Raw genomic sequence first — 20,324 nt, 5'->3', positions numbered from 1 at the left:
CACATTACACTAATCCACACTCTATAATAAACCTATTATTATAATCTATCTTTATTTAAAATAAATGGCGAGTAAATTTGTTTTAATTTATTCGTACATTTTGAATACGTAGGCTACTGGTCCCATCCACATACAGCAGCACATTATCCTATAGTAAACAGATGCACTCAACTTAAACGCTCGCGTCTTCGATTTTCCTCGAATGAAGAAGTTTTCATATTGAGAGCGGCGATTTGTAAAAGATTAGAAAGAAAAGCAGTTGATTCTCTGATGTCTCTCTAGCGCTCGTCTCTTGAACAGGCTGCTATAGGAACAGCAGCTCTTGAGCTCTAGTCTTGCGCTCAGTGAGCGACTGCAGCTGGAGAGACAATAACAGCGACCCGTGCACAGGTAAGCAGAACCTGTCAAAGCTGCCATTTGTGATTTTAAATGCGATTTCTTTGTGTATGTATGCTGGTTTTCATGCACTGTATTCGAAGAAGGTTTGAACCAAACATCATGCGCGTGTCCTTGTCGCAATTCTAAATCGTCGTTGGTCAAGTCATGTTGTTAAATCGGGCCTGTGCAGCTTACGTATTAATAAACTAATGCTCTGAATATAGAATGTATATGAAATATGCTCAAATATTAGGAGAAAATGCCCGGTCTCATAAGAAAAATACGTTAAGTGACTAACAAGATTATTCAGACTAAACGGAGCGTACGTGTAACGGTATTTATGGGACTTTTCACCAAATGCCAATCTGTTAACGTGCTCATGTTCGAGACTAGACCTTTAGACGTGTAAAATATTTGTTCCCCCTGCACGTTACCTTTATTTTCATATTATCAGTTCAACGCAGATCGCTATAGCTATTACGCACAATGTGTCATTTTTATTCTAGCAAAATATTTACGGACTGCTACAAAGAATGCGAATAATGCGAATAATTCCAAATAAAAGAAACACTGTATTCAAGCGAGGTTGTTTCTTCCGCTCCAAAAACGGAATGCGTATGCCTGTGCAAGTTCGAGCACATTGTAAAACGATTTTTGTTGAAGGATGCTTTGTTGGAACGCACCACCTCCCTCCATCTCTACAGAACAGAGATGCGGCCATGATTCCAGCTCTTCATGTCGTCTGGTCTGTCTGTGTTCATGTGTCTGAATTCAGCCATCACAGTGTCTCTGATTCTGATATCACGCTTGAGGTCTGTCGAATTTATAGGCGACTCGCTTTTAATTCATTTCATGGTTACGCTTCGTCGCTGACCGAGTGCTGATTCTGTGTTCCAATAATGCTATTGCAACACCTTTCGTCAACGACTGTACAGTTGTCTATTCATGGATGCATGCGTTAATTTAGTAACCAGCATTATTCTTCATGTTCAATCTTCGCACACGGGGTCGTTTTGGTAGCGGTACCCAATGTATATAATCACTGTGTTAAACTGCATCCCTTGTGGACTGTAATCCGATTTAAAATGGGGGTTGAGTTGAGGGTTTTAAGGTGCCTCGCCTTTTTCCCTCATTACAGCTTTATATTGATTACATGAATGTACCGCCATTGCCAGTGTCCGATTTCTGTTTGACGTTTTTAATTGTCATGACTGAATCTCAATAATTATTTCATAATAGAATAAGTCGAGCCACTCTCATGGTTTAGAGACCCTCCAAAGAACCCTAGATAGGGTGTATCCACAGGCATTATGCACCTTTGTTGTATGAAAAAGAGCAGCTGACATTGTTACAACTCCTTTAGTGTCCCAAAAGTCACACTAAAATCATCTGTCGAAGCGATCATAATTTAATTCATAAAATGGTTAGTTAATTAGGCTAAATTGACTAATTAGGGGTAGCCTATTTCTGATGGGGAATTTCAGCAGAAGCCATTACAGAATATGTAGAATCATAAAACATTGCGGCCACTGAATCAAATATATCAAAATCACATATAATTAGACAGATCTATGATCTTTCTTCTGGGGAAGAACAAAAAAACATTGCATTGATTAATGTTTTGTGCCATTTGTGTAAACATGTCGTTGCAAAAATGATAGAAGATAAATGTTTAGCCCCAGCATTATAGATATTTGCCATGTGAGCTTATTATTTTTAATGGTCGCTAAGCCCCATGGAAACATCTGAGCAAATTGTTGTGGTTTAGTGATATGGACAGGCTTACAAAGAGCATAAAATCTCTGACATAATGCCATATGAAGTCTCTCAGACCAGTATGAGTGCTTAATTGGCATGGCACTGACAGAGGGGTTTAGCTTGCTGCAACATCAGTCTCCTCAGAGTAGTTGGCATGAGAGGGTGTGATTGGGATCTCTGCCACAGACCAAGTGATTTGTGTAATTTGAGGTGAATTTGCAGCTGCAGAGACTTAGGCCATTACCTCTCTGACAGAAGCGTGATGAGCAGAATTCCAAAATTCCACGTCTACATGCATCCACATGGTCCTTTGCCCTGAGAACTTATGCATGACTGTTCTGGAATGCTGCTAGGCATGATCTGAAACACATGTAAAGTGGGGTACAAAAGTTTGAGACCATTAATAAAAATGTTTCGATATTCTATTTTGGCAATTTAATAAAATCACTACAAATGATACGATCAAAAGTATATTGATGAGTTGAAAAATGAATAGAGATTTCAGTATTCGGGTTGTTCGTTTGCTTTAATGACATCTGCTGCACTCGAACAAGTTCATGCAAAACCTGATGATCCATAATATACAGCATGTCAAGAGCATTTTGTGAGCTACATTGGAAGAATTTTTTTTTACATATGAATATTTATTATTCATTTTAAATGACTTGGCTTTTGTGTGGTTACCGTATTATAAGAGGAATAATTGACTCCGGTCCATTGAATTATTAGAAAATAATGCACACCTGAAGTGTAACTCTGTTTCGCGTCGTGGCCGCATTAGGCTACCACCTCGGGTGTGCATTATTTTCTAATAATTCAACGGTCCGTTTTAAATTATTCCTTACATATAAAAATGTTCAATATTAGCATATAAATAAAAAACAATTTTGTTGCAAAATGAGTATATTTTTAACTGATTGGTGTGTGCTGCAATAATAATAGACAAATAATATATATCTGAAATTAATATTTGTCTTTCCACCACAGTACAGTGGAACCATTCTACACCCTGCTCATAAAGGGAGTGACTCATCATAAGAGTTATTTCGCATGCTAGCGGGATAATGGAAGTTGCTTATGTCATCACAGCAGTCAGAATACATTTTCTGGCATCAGATTTACAGTCTGTATTCTTGTCATCTAATCCAATATTGGGTTCTACATACTAGACTGCCAGGGTCTTATGTAATCTTGATTTGGTTGATTTCATAAATGAGTCATTTTGTGATACGTCTGTTATGTTATGGGACTGTGTTTGAATTAGAACATAACTGGCCCTGCCCGAAAGGAGGCGGGGATTGAAAGCAGTGAGTAACTGTGCTTCATAGCGATGCTGAGCAAATTTAGGTCAGGGATACAAGGGTAGTCAACCGTGATGAGAGCATCAGATACTTTCAGCTATTCTAAAGCACAAACTCAGTGCGAGCCAGTGGAGAGCAGCGATTTTCAGTTTGGTGCCAGATAAACAAGCAATAACGCCTAAGGAGATACACTCTAACTTTCCTGGTGCCATCCATAGATTTACTGCTAACCAAGCAGTTTTTGACATGGTCAGATCTACTGATTACAGATTTGCCTGCTTACATAACAAATAATACCTGCTGAGTTGGTAGGCTATACAGATTTTTTTTTTTTTTTTAAGATAGATTGTCAGCCTACAGGATTTCAGTGAATGGCCATAACCACCATCTGCCTTAGCGGTCTAAAGGCCCCTACACACCCTACACCCTATCGTTGGAATCACTTTCAGAACGATTTCTTCTAGCTGATGAAAGATAAAAACATTGACAGCCAATCAGAATCCATCCTGCTTTAAAGAGCTCAAGCATTCATAAACTGCAGCGTGTGCTTAGAATATACAGGGCTGCATTTCTCAAAAACATTGTGAGCCAAGTTGATTGTTGATACCATTGGTGGCTTTGCCCAGAACGATATAGTCCGCTTGTGTGGACGCTAATATCGTAATCGTTCTTGGTGTGAACGGGCCTTAACAGCACTTGTCAGTGTCAAAATAATTGAGATGGCCAACGAAACAAAGGAGTTTTGCTTTACTGTTTACACATACTGAGTGCTTCAGTTTTTAACTGTGAAAGAGTGCATGGTGTTAACATTTAATATTTGACAATTGTTTTACAATAGAAATCTAATTGAATGTGGCTGGAAAAGAAATATTTTGCTGTTTTGCATTTTGAACATATTAGGCATATGAATTAGAGTGAATATTCTAAAATAAAAATATGAATTCAAATTGATTAATTTACAGATAATTCTTGTTCTTTAAAGGAGCTGTATGTAAGAAATGTATTTCAATTAATCATAAAATGGCCCTGATATGTCACTAGACATTAAGAAATCATGTTCATTTCAAATACTTATATCACTGACAACAGTAGTACGGCCAGGATATTGTCATTTAAAAAGTGAAGTTGCAGCCCTCAACTGATGTTGATGTTGTCATCTTGTGTTTTGGCCTGAAGTCCCACCCTCCACCTATCTACCAATCACGAAGTCAGTAGTGTTTCGGCATCCGGGTTGCCAGCTCTGCTCTAGTTACCACAGCTGCAGCTCCTTGTAGCAGCCTACGTTCCTGCTGGATTCTGCAGCATATCTGGCAACCTCGAGTCAGGGGGGAGGGGGAGGGGATACACCGCTCTACAAGTAATTTGAAAGTGATTGCAGTACCAGTTTTGGCCACAATCTTACATACAGCTCCTTTAACTGTTCTTCCTTTTCTTTATCCCCTCAAATCCATTTAAATCCTATAGTTATTACATTCCTTTAAATAAAAGGACAATTACAACATGTTTGTGTCCTTGCCTCAGTGTATGTATGTTTTTGCAATCTGCAAGAATAGAAGGTTTTTACATTACATTTTTGTTGTTGTTTTTACATTAGAATTTCTAATGTTTTCTAGATGTCTTGGTGTTAGAAGCGAAATTTTAAGCACGGCTATTGAAATGTCCCACAAAACTACAAACACGACACTGACAAGAACAGAACAGCAAAAGAATCCAGAAGTTTGTTGACATCCTTTCAGTGTAACAGTGGGATCTTTGTTTCATAAGACGTCTTGACACTCCATGGGAAGAATCAAATGCTCCCACGTCTATTTGAACGATCGGTTTCACAGAATTCAAAGAAAGAGGAAGTGTATGTTTACAAGGAAGCATTCAGCTGCATCTATTTGTAGCATACAGTCTAGTTTGCAGTCTGAATCATCTCAGTACACCGGTTTAAACTTCAGCTTCAGTGTCATGCTAATCATGTGTGTACTGGAGAAAGCAGCAACGCATTATCAAAATAAGTAAATACATTTTGTTGATTTTATGTGAGACCAGGCCTATATGATTAGCATTCTAACTAGGGATGCACGTTATATCGGCCACCGTATTGGTATCAGCCGAAATATGTTCATTTTTTTAATGTTATCGTTATCGGCTCGATAAAAACATTTGGCCGATATATTAAAGCCGATAAATTGATTATTTCCTTCAGCTGAGACTCTTCAGATGCGCACTGTTCTCCATGATGGTTTTGAATTTCTTGAAATATGATTGAAATCACTTCAAAAAGGAAAAGTGCAAAAGTGCAAGTACAGTGAAGTGCAACATGTTCAGCGCAAGTCTGTCAAATAGGCCACATAAAATTATAATGAGAACATCATTATAATTGTGTGCCTGGGACATGGCTTTTAATAGTGAGACTTTTGCTTTTGTAATCAGCCTCGCTTTTATACCTGTCATGGCGCTGCTTTGAATAAGGTCTATAAAGAAGGAAAGACCGCTGCGATCTGATCTTGTGTCCAGGCAACTACCCGTGTTAACCCTCACCTCGCCTTTGAATGCAGGAATCCAAACTGAATGTCTTTGTTCAGTTACTGACACTTTTGATGGTTTTATATGTGTACCCTGTGGCGAATATGTCTTTGCATAGTATCCCAGGTGCTGTGTAAACATCTATGTTGATCTCGTGCGTTCTGTAGTCGCACCCACCCTTGCAATACCGCTTTTAGGTTGGGTTGCAGAACGGCCATGAGCGTGCCAAGTTCATCATTCTCATTCTTTGAACACACACACACACACACACACACACACACACACACACACACACACACACACACACACACACACACACACACACACACACACACACACACACACACACTCATTAGAGAGCCAACTGTGCATGTTTTTTATGCTTTAACACTCACAACAAGGCACCGCTACACAAAAACCAACAGATGTTAGTGCCTGGTTAGACGGGCTCTTCAACTGCCCTTGGAGGCATGTGGCGTTATGGTGCACATACAGTTTTTAATTCAAATTTTAATTTTAATTTGGAAATTTATAAATAAGAAAAAGATTCAGATCCTGTACTCTTTAGGTCACTAATCAAAGTAAATTTGTACAAAGAAGTTTGCATTGATCAATGTGACAGATGGTCTTTATTAAATGGGATGACATGATCATGACTTCTTGCTGTAATTAATGGGAAACCGTGACAAAAAAGACATTCTGAAAAACGTACAATATTTTTACTGTTTACTGCAAGTGTGATGATCATAATTTAATTTGTAATTGAAAATAATATACTGTATATGAATTAGAAAACTGCAAAGGACTTGTGGATCCTACTGTCTTTTTTGTTATATTGCAGAATTCATTTGTTCAATCTGATGATATATATTAGGTAAATGGTAATAAATGTTGAGCAGTCATCACATTCCCAGTGAACAAAAAGCTTTGAGGAAAGGTAAGAGAGAGCAAAGTTCCTGAATCCTTGTGCAAACACTGTGTTCCAGACAGTTTGTGTGCCAGATGCGCATAAAACAGGTGAGATTTTTCCCACTGCCCAATGCAGTGCCATGGAGATTCCAGACAGGATTTTGTTGTGAATTTTAGTAGAGTAAGCATGGCAGGAAAACTCATAAGATCAAAGAGAAGTGCAATTTGTTGATATAACAGGGAAAGTATTCAATAAATGCTAATGGGATACAACAACAGCTGTGTGTTGTACAGTCACACTGCTTGCTATGGCAGTAATGGTTCTGCTAATGCTCTACTACAGCAGTCTTAGGGTACGTTTACACAACAACGATGTACTAAAAATGAAACGCTTCTCACGTACAGTAGTTTGGTGATGTCACGTTGTAAAGAAACACGACTGAACACGTAATACGCATGCGCATGACGTCACCGTTTTCACAAATTTGCATCTTTGTTATTTACATGGAGACGATAATGGTATCATTTTCATAAACTTGCACTTAGAAACTCGATTTCAAAAGCTTACGGTTTCAGGCCGCCAAAACTTCATTTACACGCCAAGACATACATGTTGTCATGTAAATGAAGGGCCAAAACCATAAAAAGTCAAAAAGTTAAAGCGGTGTCGTGTAAACAACCCCTTAGGCTTATTTCTTGATTTCTGTTTTCTATACTATAATATGCTCCTCATGACTCCAATGAATGTGTTTGCTATCACTGTGCGCCATTTTTAACTCTCTTTCTCATATGATAAAAACTAAGCAATGCATGAAAGTTTTTTCTGCGACTGCACAAGAAACCAAAGTCGAAGCCGATGGCCTCGTGAGCAGTGCTCTGACATGTAGTGTGGTTGTGCTCTAAATGTAAAAGTGAAGTATTTTAAAGTCCCCGTGAACCAGAAGTTGCAAACGACTTTTCTCCAGTGTTATGACGTATTTCCAAGTGAAAGGGAATATTGAACAGAGGGCAGGGTTTTACTCTAGCGCTCCTCCTCTCCATCTCTCCTCATAGCAGACTAACGGTTTGAGGGGAGTGGTTAAGCGTTTTCAACCCAAGCCGTCAAACTGACGTCATCAGAAAAGGAACGCCATTCCAGACCGGAAGTAACTTTTCAGATTTTGATAAGAGATTAAAGTGTAAAGTGTATTAACTTGCACGGATTAATTGTTCAGCATGACTAGTAATATGCGCTAACAAAGTAAATAGGGTCAATTTTGATTTCATGTCGACTTTAAGTAGTGGTTGCAGACATTTGGAACCTACTGTACTGTATATAGTCTCATTTATAATATATAGTATATAGTCTCTTTTAAATATACATAGGGAGCATGAAGAATCATTTTTACACAAGAGGTGCTTCAATTTTTGAGTCCAGCACTCTGTAAAGTCTCCTCCAGCACATCCCTAAGACTTTCAATGAATATAAGATCTGGACTCAATGTGCCAATTCATGTGTGAAAATGATTCTTTATGTTCCTTCCTAACCATTCTTTCACAGTTTGACCCTGATGAATCTTGACATTGTCATCTTGGAATATAACCAAGGTTATTTAAATCCAAACAGCGACTTCTTTTTTTTTTGGCCGGACAGTGTATATAATTATATCATGTTGAAAAGTCATTACCTTCCCATTGTTGCACTAAAAAAACAACAACAACAAAAAAACATGCTGTTTCTAAGTGCTACAAGCGTACACGTCAGAATGAGCTGTCGGGATGTCTGCAGGGCTGGGCGCTGTGCAATGCGTTGGATGGATTGTGCATCAGGACGGCTGTGAAATTTTCAACATGTATAATCTTCTTTGGGATGGGTAGCTAACTGAATATGTATCACTAATCAGATGGACTTTCAGTATCAGTGATTATAGTATTACAAAATAATTAACACCTTTAACACCTCAATGCTTTGGAGCCGGTTTTTCCCGTGTAGAAACAACAATTGCCTTCAGTGGCAAAAAGGGGTGTTTTCTATCATTTCACAATGTGATTGTTAATTACATCGTGTCATTATGTAAGGTGTGGATTTTTGATTTTACCTGGAAAATGAGAACTTTTGCAAGTGCACTATGTTATGTTGCGTGTTACAATGGTTTAAATAAAGTGGCTACAGAAAGGCTTGCAGGAGGTGCATGGGGACACATTGGCTTGACTGCACTATTTTAAGCCACATGGCAGTAACCTTAAGCTAGTCCTGCATGTTTGGCAGTATAAATATCCAGGTTTGCACCGGCACTCTGGCTCTGTTTACACTGAGCTTGTGACAGCCCTGTGTGAAGCCAGCGGAAGGGACGGATCCTGACGATTGGTTATTGATTCAACCCACGTTGTCCTTGGAAAAGTTAGTGGAGGACGCCACTGCTGTTGACTCATTGAACTGAGAGTTGTTTTGGAGGTTTTCGGCTAATGGATTGTGGATTTTCAGTGGATTTGAACCTTTTTTTTTTTCTTCTGTCAGCACTGAAAACCCATTTTTGCCACAAGGAATCAGAGCAAAACAATCAGTGCCTGGCAAAAGCATTTTTAACTGCTTTTCTCTCGTACAACCACTAACTTATTGTTTCTTTTTTCCCTTTCTGCTTTTTTTACCCTTCTTACTCTATCCTTTCTCCCTTACCTTTATCCCCCACCCTCCCACTCCACCCAGTATCCGCATTTGGACTTGCTATGGACCAGCAGCACGATTTCTTGAGCTCCTCGCCCAATAGCCACACAGCTCACTACAACTCTGGCGATACCATGGCAACCTCCCTTTCTGGAATGACCATCAATGATCATCACCATGGCAACCAGTTCCATAAGGAGAATGGAATTGCGGTGGGGCTTGTGAGACCAGGGGATTGTCCAATGAAAGGTGAGCTTGCTTCTGTGGGAAAACATCATTCATTGTTTCACAGCCAGTCAAAATAAATACATACCGATTACCTGATTAGTCAGAACTATTAAACAAGCTCTGCAGTGTGAACAGGGTGTGTATGTTATCATGACACATTCAAATAAAGTTAAAGGACAAGTTTAATTGTTCTTGAAGGACGTACTGGTGTGGAATATGATCTACAGTCTAAAAAGAAATGCAGGGGACCTGGTTATGTTGACATAATAATCAACTTTACATTACATCAATGTTATATTGTGTGTAATTTAAAGCTGCAGTCTGTAACTTTTTTGTATTCAAAATTTTTTAAAATTATATTATGAGTGAGTATATCATGAATCCATTTTCCAAACCGTGTTTTATCACTATGGTACACCTGTAGTAAGTGTTTATATTGAGACTATTTTAGACTGGTTTGGGTCGTACCGCTGTGGAGTAGTCCAGTACCTTTGTGACTCGTCATAGACATAAACAGAGAGAAGGAGCTCCGGCTACAATGTTCTTCCTCAAGACACATGCTATGCTATGTTTATTAACCGCTAGAGCGCCAAAAGTTACAGCTTTAAACTGAAATTTCGATGTTCTTTTTTTTAAAGGAAATATTAACATAATGAAATTGCCTTGATAACGTTGAGAATTGGGCTAGTTCTAATTCTCAGAATTAATCTAATTCCCAGAATTAATTCCCAGAAGCGGCAGAACTAGAATTCTAGTTCCCAGCATGCTTTGCATAGGAATTGAGAAGGAGAATTAATGTTAAAGTTGAGTGTTATTTATTTTATGTTTATTTTTTTATATTTTTTTTGTAAAAAGAAAGACCTGTTAGTGTTTATTTCTGTTATGTTTGACATTTAAAAGAGTTAATGTTATATTGAAACCTACTCTGGCCTTATGAGCAATGACTGCACTAATGCCTGTGACAAGTAATATTTAGCATATACATTTGCTGTTATTCTGATTTGAAATAAGAGTAATTGGTTTGAGGACCACCACTCGATTGTGCTGAAATTAGTAGGAACGTCTTAGTTTTTTGAGTAACCAGCTTCAAAAAATAGTTTATGCTGCAAATTTCTCTAACTCAATGTACAGTAGTCAACATTTGAAGTGGATCAAAACGTTTCATCAAAGTTATACATGAATTTTGAACAATACCCGTTCTTGTCTTAGGACAACTTTGATGAACTTTTTTGATCCACTTCAAATGTTGACTACTGTAGTTTGTTGTTTGAACATAATTTTATTAGACGTTATCGTTATCTAAGATTGATGCACACTGTTGTTGTTGTTTTGTTGAGCCTAAATATTTGTTTTTAGACTGTATAAAAGACACTTTCTTTCCTCCACAGCCAATAAGGATGAAGATATAATTACTGTCTTTCATAAATAATATCTATTAATATGTAGTGCACACTATTAAATATTACAAGGGCAAATGTTATGACAGAAATAATCAAATATTTCATGGCTGCCAGGGAAAGATATTATTAGGCTTTATGGTTCTGAATAATACACCAGAGATAGATTTGCACGTTCCTACTAAATAATGAGATTATATTAATGATATCATTAGCACATGAGTTCACCGTGATACTGCATGCATGTCAACGTGTTATCCCACTGAATAGCATGACCGCTAACATGTGTTTTCTCCTTTCATGAGCATTTAAACGTATCAAATGAGGGAGATTAAATGATCAAAGGCATTGAAGGGCGTATGATCTTAACACATATTTTAGTGTTGTTTCAGATTATGAATGTGGCCGCATTGGCTGCAACTGTTTGATACAGCCTTGTGTATTAATTCCTTTACATAAACCAAAGGCTGTGCTTGACTGGGCCCTCAATCCAGGCTTTGCAGCTGCGTCGTGCTGTAATCCATGCATGTGGGTCACGCTCTTCTCAGGACGCTCGCTGGTACTAATTCAACGCCTTCACACAACCTGCTTTCTTCTGCATGTGTGTGTGGTTTTGTGTTTTTTGTTTACAGACCATTGAGACTTTTTGAAAAGCACACAGTAATGAAATTGGTTCTCAGTTGGGTTACAGAAAATGTAAGGAGACAGTGTATAAATGAAGGCATGTAAAGACACAATCGATGGATGTTGAGCAAGTTTGAAACCCCCTCATTCACTGTTCTACCAAAAGTATAAACAGTTGTCAGTAACTGAATCAAACCAATGAAACTTTGCACAGTTGGCGTACTTCAATGTGATTGCCACAGTCGTTCTAGAGTATAGTGTAATCTGAACTAGTCAACTAGATTCTAGATTCCAAACCCATAAGACTTTCGTTTTACTTTGAAACAAATGAAGATGTTTTTAATGAAATCTGAGAATTTCTGTCCCTCCATTGAAAGTCTGTTCACCCAAAACTCTGACGGTTCGTGAAGAGATCATAAAATAAATATCAATATGAATCGAGCGGTTTAATCAAAGTTTTCTAAAGAGACTCGATTGCTTTGATGAACAGATTTATTGAGGCTTTTATTCACATATAAAGATTGATCAGCAAACATATATAGATCTCTGAAACTGTACTTGTTTGATGTGCAAGAACAAACCTCATTGGTTCTCGTGCTCAAATGTGCTGGCGAAACATGCGGGAATGAACCTTGTCACGCGTCAAGTAAGCATGCTTGAGCATCCGTGACCAAATTCGAGTATGTACATTCGCTGATCAGTGTTGATATGTGAATAAAAGCCTACATTATATGTGTTTATCTTATAAATCAATCACGTTGAAGTCCATTCAATCCATATGGATTTCTTTTACAATCTTGTTATGAACATTTTGAAGCGTAGAATAGACTTTTTACTGGGAGGACAGAAATCGTTCAGATTCCTTTAAAAATATCTTCATTTGTGTTCCCGAAGATGAATGAAAGTCTTATGGGTTTGGAATGACATGAGGATGAGTAAATGATGACAGAATTTTCATTTTTGGGTGAACCAACACTTTAAATAAACGATGCTGTCTGAAAGCCCTGGGAAAATCCGGCTTTTCTCTCTTTTTTTCTAAATGTAGTGGCTTGTTTAAAGCCACTGCCAATCATTGAACTCCAAGCTTGTGTAAGGAGGGGAAGGACAAACACAGTCGTTGTATTGACTGACAGTCTTTTGTAAAGGTGCCAGCTTGCAGCAGAGTCTTCTGTTGTATTGTATGTATTCACATACCCTAAATGGGACCATAACACTCTCTCTTTTTTTCCTCTGCGACCCCCTTGCATTCTTTAGTGCGTAGCTTATATTTCCCTAGTTTACAGCCTTCACTAGTGCACACTTTCTCCCCGTTTGCTCTTCCTGTAATGGCCCACTCAAGGAGGAAACATTACTCAGAGAATCTTCCACAAATAAATGGCACATACTGCAATGGCACAGCAGAGAGTGAGTATGTTATAGATAGTGAAACTAGTACATTAGTGACTGTAGAGGTACAGTATTAAACATTAGCCACTTTCACACATGTAAAATGTGGCCACACAGCAGCACAATACGGTTGTCAGTCCTGTATTTGAGTCCTTAATACGTTCACACTCAGTTTGATTATTTAAAGTGATAAGACTTCTCAGTTTTAAGAATGTCGCCATCTTTGTTATTACTTTGGTCACTGTCGTTATGCTTACTGGTAAGAAAATACGGGCTTGACTCTCGTTGCATGTTCATACAGACAGTATTTGAGACGCTACTGTAAGTTACTGTGTGAACGGGACATTTCGAGACTCGCACTTGTAAGTAAATGTGGTTGTTAATCACACAGACTGACAGTGTGAACATAGCCCATAAAACAACCCTAACACATTTTTGCATTTGAAAGCGCAAGGTGCCACACAATAGTATCCTCTGTAGAGCCACAGCACTGATGAATGGAAAAAAAGAGAGAGTCTCGAGACGCATAAACACGCTGCTCATGTGCGAGATGCTGAAAAAAACAGCGAGACTCAGTGGAATGGTCAAAGATGTCCATCTAGTGCATGTTTACATGACAAAAAACTGCACAAAAACTCATTTGAACCTTAACCTTAAACTAAACAGCGTGGATTAACCACGCCATCTCTGTCAGAACTGATGATTGGCCCAAACCAATCTTTTTTTCATCAGACAGTGTACCGACCGCATACGTGCTTATAATGACAATCTAATGTTTTGTTCACACATAGCATGAAAATGGTTATTTACAAATAACATAACTTCGGTAGCACTTGTTTTAAAGTCCTGTTGCGCATGTACATACTATGTACTTATTATAGTAATAAATAGTATAATTTAATATAATAGTAATAAAAGTTACAATAACTGGGCAATAACTTGGTACCTTTTATTCCTTTAGTACTTTCTTAGGTAAGTACACTGTAAGTACACAAACTGTAAAATTCATAGTGTTACACATTTATTTAAAATAAATGCATTTTTAATAATAGGAAATTGTCATGTTTCCGAATGTCATGAATGCTCAAACCAATGTTTTCACCAGTCTTGTCCCATATGGTATATGCATATTATATACTGGGAAAAAAGCAATACTAGTATGATTACAAGAACAAAAACACAATGGATTCAAACAGTAAAGTTACGTAAAGCTGAGTGTTGACCTCAGTGTCTAATGCACTCCACATCTCTCTTCAAAGATTTTGCATATATACTGTTTGCGTGCCAAAGTTTTTAAAGCGATGTAAAATATTGACCAAATTCCTTTCAGATCTTTTGCACAATGTTCGTTTCTTGTTAGTTCAATAAAGCAGTTACTTTCCAGCACTGCAGGTTGTTGCTTTCATGGTTTGCCAGTACATTCAGCTGCCATCTGTTTCTGTCCTTATATTGTCTTTTTAACTTTACACGTGTCCTTACAACAAACATTGTTGAATTAATTCACTTAGCTAAGTTCAGGGATCCAGTTGCAGCTAGGGAAAGTATGTTAAGGTTGCACTGAGGTCACAGTACAGTGTGACTGATTGCTCAAGGATGTGATGTTTGAATTTCTTACCTTTGAAGAACTGAATTATTCTTTACTATACATAGTATATATATGTTAAACATGTCTTTATAAATATAGATTGTCCCAAACAACTCTAATGTTATTTGTGTTTTTTAACCGAAATTCTCTCACAGAGGAGTTTTCAGAAGAACAGCTGGATGTTGAGCTCAGTAAGGCTGAAGGAACCTCCTCTTCTGAGGAGAAGCAATGTGGTATGCATTGCGGCCCTTCTAATAAAGATGCTTTCCCTTTTCTCTTTCAGTTTGCCCTTTTTTATTTATTTACTTTTATTGATGTAATGAAATGCCTCTTACTAACTTTGCCTTGTTAAATATACAGAAGCTGCATTCTTCGAAGTTCACGAAGGTCAGAACGAGCGTTGTTAAAGGGGATGCTGTAGCCTACGGGGGATTGCTCTTGTCACCTAGTTAGTTGCAACTGTGACAGCTGACATTGATGATTGGCAGCAATGTTTGTACTGGAGTTTTTGAAAACAAAACAGGGTTCACAACCTGTCTCAATATGTTTACTTTGGTCAATTTATGTACATAATAAAGAGTATAAATTATCTATAAAATCACATCTTGGTAAGATATGTCAACATTTGAACCGCTTTAATATGTTTGTTTTTTTAAACACTTGTATCTTTAGATATTCCAGTAAGCTAAAAACCAAATCTTTTATTTAAATATAAAAAAAACCTCCAGTCGTCACCAGCGCGCAATGAATCTTGGGATTGGCTAGGCTGCGAAGGATCCACTCGTTCTCTCCTTTGCGGCCCAGGGAAAGAAGAGTGCGCTTAGGCCGTATTTGAAGGAGCCTTTGAATTGGGACAGCCTTTATTGCGCCGCTGTGATGCATTCGGCTTTTGAAGGATGCAGCCTCTGATTTGGAACGCAGTAAAAATGTCAAAACCTTATTTTTTCCTTTATAATTTATGTTGTGTCATGGTGTTCATGTTAATCAACCAGTTAATCAACCAGTTATTTGCTTTCAGCTGAGCGCTTCAGAACTCAATTAAAGTCTCACTGTAGCTGAGCTGTGGAGCTAAACCTTTCATTTCTGGCTTGCTTTTGTGATGTTAACAGCTGCTTCACTTTCACATGAAAACCTGGACTTCCTTTGGTAGCTTGGTGTGTAAAGCTGTTGAAATGATGTTTTATAGAGGGCCCGCAGGATTCAAGAGCAGAAGAGAATGAAGATCAGCCCCTGCCTGTTGTGGAAGTGGCGAGCGGTATGGATCTTCTGCTCAAACACTGCTGCCACGTTTGATTGAAATGCTTTGCCCGAATGCCCTTTTCTGCCTTCATTTTTTGGATGCTTTTATGCTTTGCAACCTAATGTTTCTAATTTTCTAGTGTTTTGTCATATTTTAAGCTTGCTGGTTTGCATTTGGCTTCTGTTTGAATTGGGCATACTGGTAACAGGACCTCTCGCCTTTTCTTGCTTTGAAAATCCTTTTCATGTTGCATTTACAATGGGGTGATTTTAAAAGATAATATATGTAAGATAATATGTATGTCAGTGAGGACACACATATTCATTTTGATACCACTGCAAGGGCATGCTGAGAGGTTTCAGGCTTTTAAATCAAAATAAACTCAAGGGAGACTCCAGCCCTGTTTTCAGTTTATTTCCCATGTGATTAGTCACAGAGACCTCCGCTCAGCTGTCTTTGACACGCTAGGTGTGATGTTTTGCCAAGTGTGGAATTAATGCCTTGAGCCAAATACGATTTTAGCCAAAGCTCTTTTTTTTCACAGGTCGCAGTGCTTTAAATTGCAAGTATTTGTTGCTTTTGTGTATAATTTGTATAATTTGATGGTGTGATTTCATGCTAGGTAATAGTGTTTGCCTTGCCGTCCTTCGGATGAGACGTTAAACCGAATTCCTGACTCTGTGGTCATTAAGGCCCTGTTTACACCTGGTATTAAGATGTGTTTTTGGATCGGATCACAAGTGGACGAGGCTAAATCAGGTGTAAACGGGGTATAAAAAGTTTTGAGCTTGTCCACTTTCGACCACTTCCAGAGGTAGTTAAAAACGCATTCGACCAGATTGCTTTTGTAGTGTAAACGCTCATGTGATCAAATGTGTTCGAGCAGCCACAAAAGACCGTCTACTGACCTAATGCATAAACATTATGGGAAGCGCTCTAGCCAGACGGGATTTAAACTTTGTCGGCTGAAGACCCAAGTTTGGTTTGAAGATGAAAAACGTCCAAAGCACAATGTTCTCTCACCATTCCTGATTTCTAACACACACTCACAGCGTTCGGCTGGTCTTGCGGCTGTCAGTGCAGAAATAAAAGCTACTGCTCTTCGTACGTTTTTCCGTCGTCCTCGGGCACGTTCATATGTAAATTACACAGCTTATTTGACCATTAGAAAGATCTGAAAAAAATTCTATCCTAATGAAGACATCAGGACAGAAGTGGTTGAAAGTAGTCAAAAGAGACGGATTAAAACACCAAGTGTAAACGGGTATGTGTCTGCCTTGTCTACTTGTGATCTGATCGACCAAAACACATCATAATACCAGGAGTAAACAGGACCTAAAAATCCCATGGCACTTCACGTAAACGAGTAGGGGTGTAACCCCGGTGTCCTGGCCACATTCCCTCCATTGGCCCTTATCAGTCGCCATCCACTGAACTGGCTCGATCACTCTCTCTCCTCTCCACCTATAGCTGGTGTGTGGTGAGCATGGTCCAGGTGGATGCTCACACTGGTGGTGGTTGAGGAGAAACGCCTGATATGATTGTAAAGCGCTTCGGGTGTAAAGTAGTACATAGGAAATGTGCTATATAAATACCTCATTCATTCATTCATTCATTCATTCATTCATTCATTCATTCATCCCTGCAGATGAAATTGCCAGATAATATGCTGTATAATTCTCTAATTTTTGTCTTTTATGTTTTTCTCTCTGTTTGCTGCATATCCTGACCATTATCAAGCTGGAGGAACGGCGCCCACAGGTAAAACACTATTTTTACTCTTACACAACTTATTCTCAGATTGTACCACATTGGTGTCATGCTTTGTAGAATAGCCATTATGCTACATTAAATATGATCTAGTAGATTTCTTTCTTTTTTTTTTTTTATAAAAAAATCTAGTTTTAAATATTACAGTTTGTTTTTTCTGTCATGTTTTGGTAGTACTCCACCTCACTGATCATTATCTTGTATTGGTTATTTGGTTTTCGTGAATACACAGATTTGTCCATTTTATTTTATTTGAATAATCAGGAGCAACTAGGTACTTCTAAAGAGCAGACACACAAATGTGCAAACACTGTCACTCTGTTTATCAAGTAACATTTGCTCAACCAATGGCAGAAGGGTGGAGTGTTCGGGAAGCCTAATTCGTTTATATAGATTTTTTGTGCTACCCCTGTGAAAAGGAAATGCACTTGAATGTACACTGTAGTGTACCTTAATCTTATTAGTATACTTTAAAAAAAATCTACTTGCAGATATTATAAAAAGGAATAAAATGTGCATTTTGTAATAATGTCAATTTAAAAGCGTTACTTTAAAGTACATTTATGTTTTAATCATCTTTTGTTGTGCTTTAAACATTTGACTGTCTTGATTCACATGCTAAAACATATGTAAAGTACTTTATTATAAATTTAACTGTATTTGATATTATGTTTAAAGTTATTGTATTTTAAATGTTCTAAATTGCAACTGAATCATTACAGATGTGTAATTACACATATATTTAAATGCATGACACACAAGTTTCAATAGAAATAACTTTAAAGTATATTTTATTTTACCATAAATGCTTGTCAGTACATTCGGCAGTACACTTTAACTATATTTCAAAGATAACAGAAGTAATTATGAAATCACATATAAAGATTGACTTAAGTCTCACTTAAGTCAAAAAAGCACTCTTAAGCTAATTGCTTTTATTTTAAGTTTAAACTATAATACATTTTCATTTAATTACAAATAAACGTGTACATTTATACACACTTAGTTCTGGTTTCGCAGACAGGGTTTAGATTAAGGCAGGATTAGGCCTTAGTTCAATTAGGACATTTAAGTACATTTTTTAAACGTGCCTTAGAAAAACCATTACTAGTGTGCTTTTTGAGACAAAACAATGGCATTGACAAATTCATTCAGATATGTCAGTGCAAGTTGCTTTCAGATAAAACAGCTCAAACATGGATTTTAGTCTGGGACTAGGCTTAAGCCTTGTCTGTGAAACCGGGGAATTATAATACAGTATATGCAATGACAATAAAAAAGGAAATTGAAATTGAAGTATTTTATTTTTCAAAGTATGCTCAAGTGCTTTCACTAGGGTAGTGGCCCAGAAATGACATGCTTCACCTCTGTCCAGTTTTATTAAAAAAAAAACGTTTTGCAAGCAATCATGCTCTTCAATTGTACCTATCGGCTCATATTTCTGTGTTCAGTGTCAAGTCCGGTTTCATCACTACTGTTTGTTTTGTATGTTAACAAAGGCCAGCAAACCAGTTTGATATGTTTGCTCGTTATCTTTCCTCTACGGGTTTTTATTCCCTCCTTAACATGTGACAGTTTTCTTGGAACACCTTGTGTTTTTAGAGAAGGAAAAGTAATGGAGAAGTTGTCATTGCTTTCTATAAAACATCTGACCAGTCTGTGTCCATGGTGAATGGGACATGCATTATTATAAGTGCAAGTATAAGGCAAAAGCGGCTTTGTTTCCAGCTTTAGCAGCCGGGTTTTCATCTGATGGTTATGATCAACACTCGGACTGGAGCTGTGTTGACCACCAGAGAATACAAGAGCAGGACGAAGACCTCCTCAGAAGCAGCTGGGCTGGACAACCAGTCCATTCCCATCATCGGCGGACATCTGTCAGTCCAGACCGCACCAGGAGCCTTTCTCTGGAGAACGAGCAACCTGCGACTTTCCTGGTTCGCAGTGCCGCCCTGGAGGACCTGACATCCGTCGGGGAGAGGATCGTGGAAGCCAGGGCTGCTTACAGTGAGACCCTCCAGGAAGAGGAAGAACTGTCCTTTTACGACAATGAGAGCCTTGCTGAAGAAAAAAAGCTTCCAGCGTGGGCCAGCAGGGCTCAGACAACCCTCGCTGAATCTGTACGTGCACCTTCTGAAACCAAGGAACATAGTTTTACGAGCACTCTACCTCATGAACACATGGACACAATGGGCGCAGTGGAGGAGAAAGTTGATGCTACGTTATCAGGGGTTAGAGCTGCTGCTGAAGATGCAGAGACTCCTCCTACTAGCACAAGTGGCTCTCCAAAAGGTGTCCACGGCTCCCCGGCAAGAAAATCCCTGGTGCCGGTGGCTCAGTTTAAAGGTCTGTGCTGTTAAGCTCACAGAATCCCAGTGCAGTGTCTCTTCCTTGGTTTGCCTCCACCTATGTTTTACAGAGCGGCTTAGCTATGCACCACTTTCTGTCTATAACGAACATCCTACAAAATAAGCGGCGCGCTGAGGAGAACGGTCTGTTGTCCTGCAATTGTTTGCTACAAGTCGTCCTTTTTTGGGCACTCAGCCTCACTCTGTCATTCTTTTGTTTCCTCTTGCAGCCTGTTTTGCGC

The 20,324-nt window shown here is 38.4% G+C and overlaps 1 protein-coding gene across 13 annotated transcripts in view; it reads left to right on the top strand.

Annotated features, from left to right (window-relative positions):
* Positions 1–306: 306 nt before the first annotated feature.
* mapta (microtubule-associated protein tau a) overlaps positions 307–20,324 on the top strand; it is a 38,871-nt gene continuing 18,853 nt past the window's right edge. For 6 of the 13 annotated variants that reach the window (XM_079851539.1, XM_079851528.1, XM_079851536.1 and 3 more), the window contains exon 1: positions 19,399–20,080. In XM_079851539.1, the coding sequence (XP_079707665.1) occupies positions 19,414–20,080 (667 nt within the window). In that variant the 5' untranslated portion in view covers positions 19,399–19,413. Of the gene's footprint in view, positions 391–9,546; positions 9,754–14,879; positions 14,958–15,910; positions 15,980–17,704; positions 17,726–19,392; positions 20,081–20,324 lie in introns of those variants that run through there. The other 7 variants (XM_079851531.1, XM_079851530.1, XM_079851538.1 and 4 more) reach the window with 4 other exon arrangements.

This window comes from Squalius cephalus (genome assembly GCF_949319135.1).
Source record: "Squalius cephalus genome assembly, chromosome: 19".
In the NCBI taxonomy this organism is placed as follows: Eukaryota; Metazoa; Chordata; class Actinopteri; order Cypriniformes; family Leuciscidae; genus Squalius; species Squalius cephalus.
Note: the sequence above shows the minus strand (reverse complement) of the source record. Positions and strands in the feature narration are given on the sequence as shown.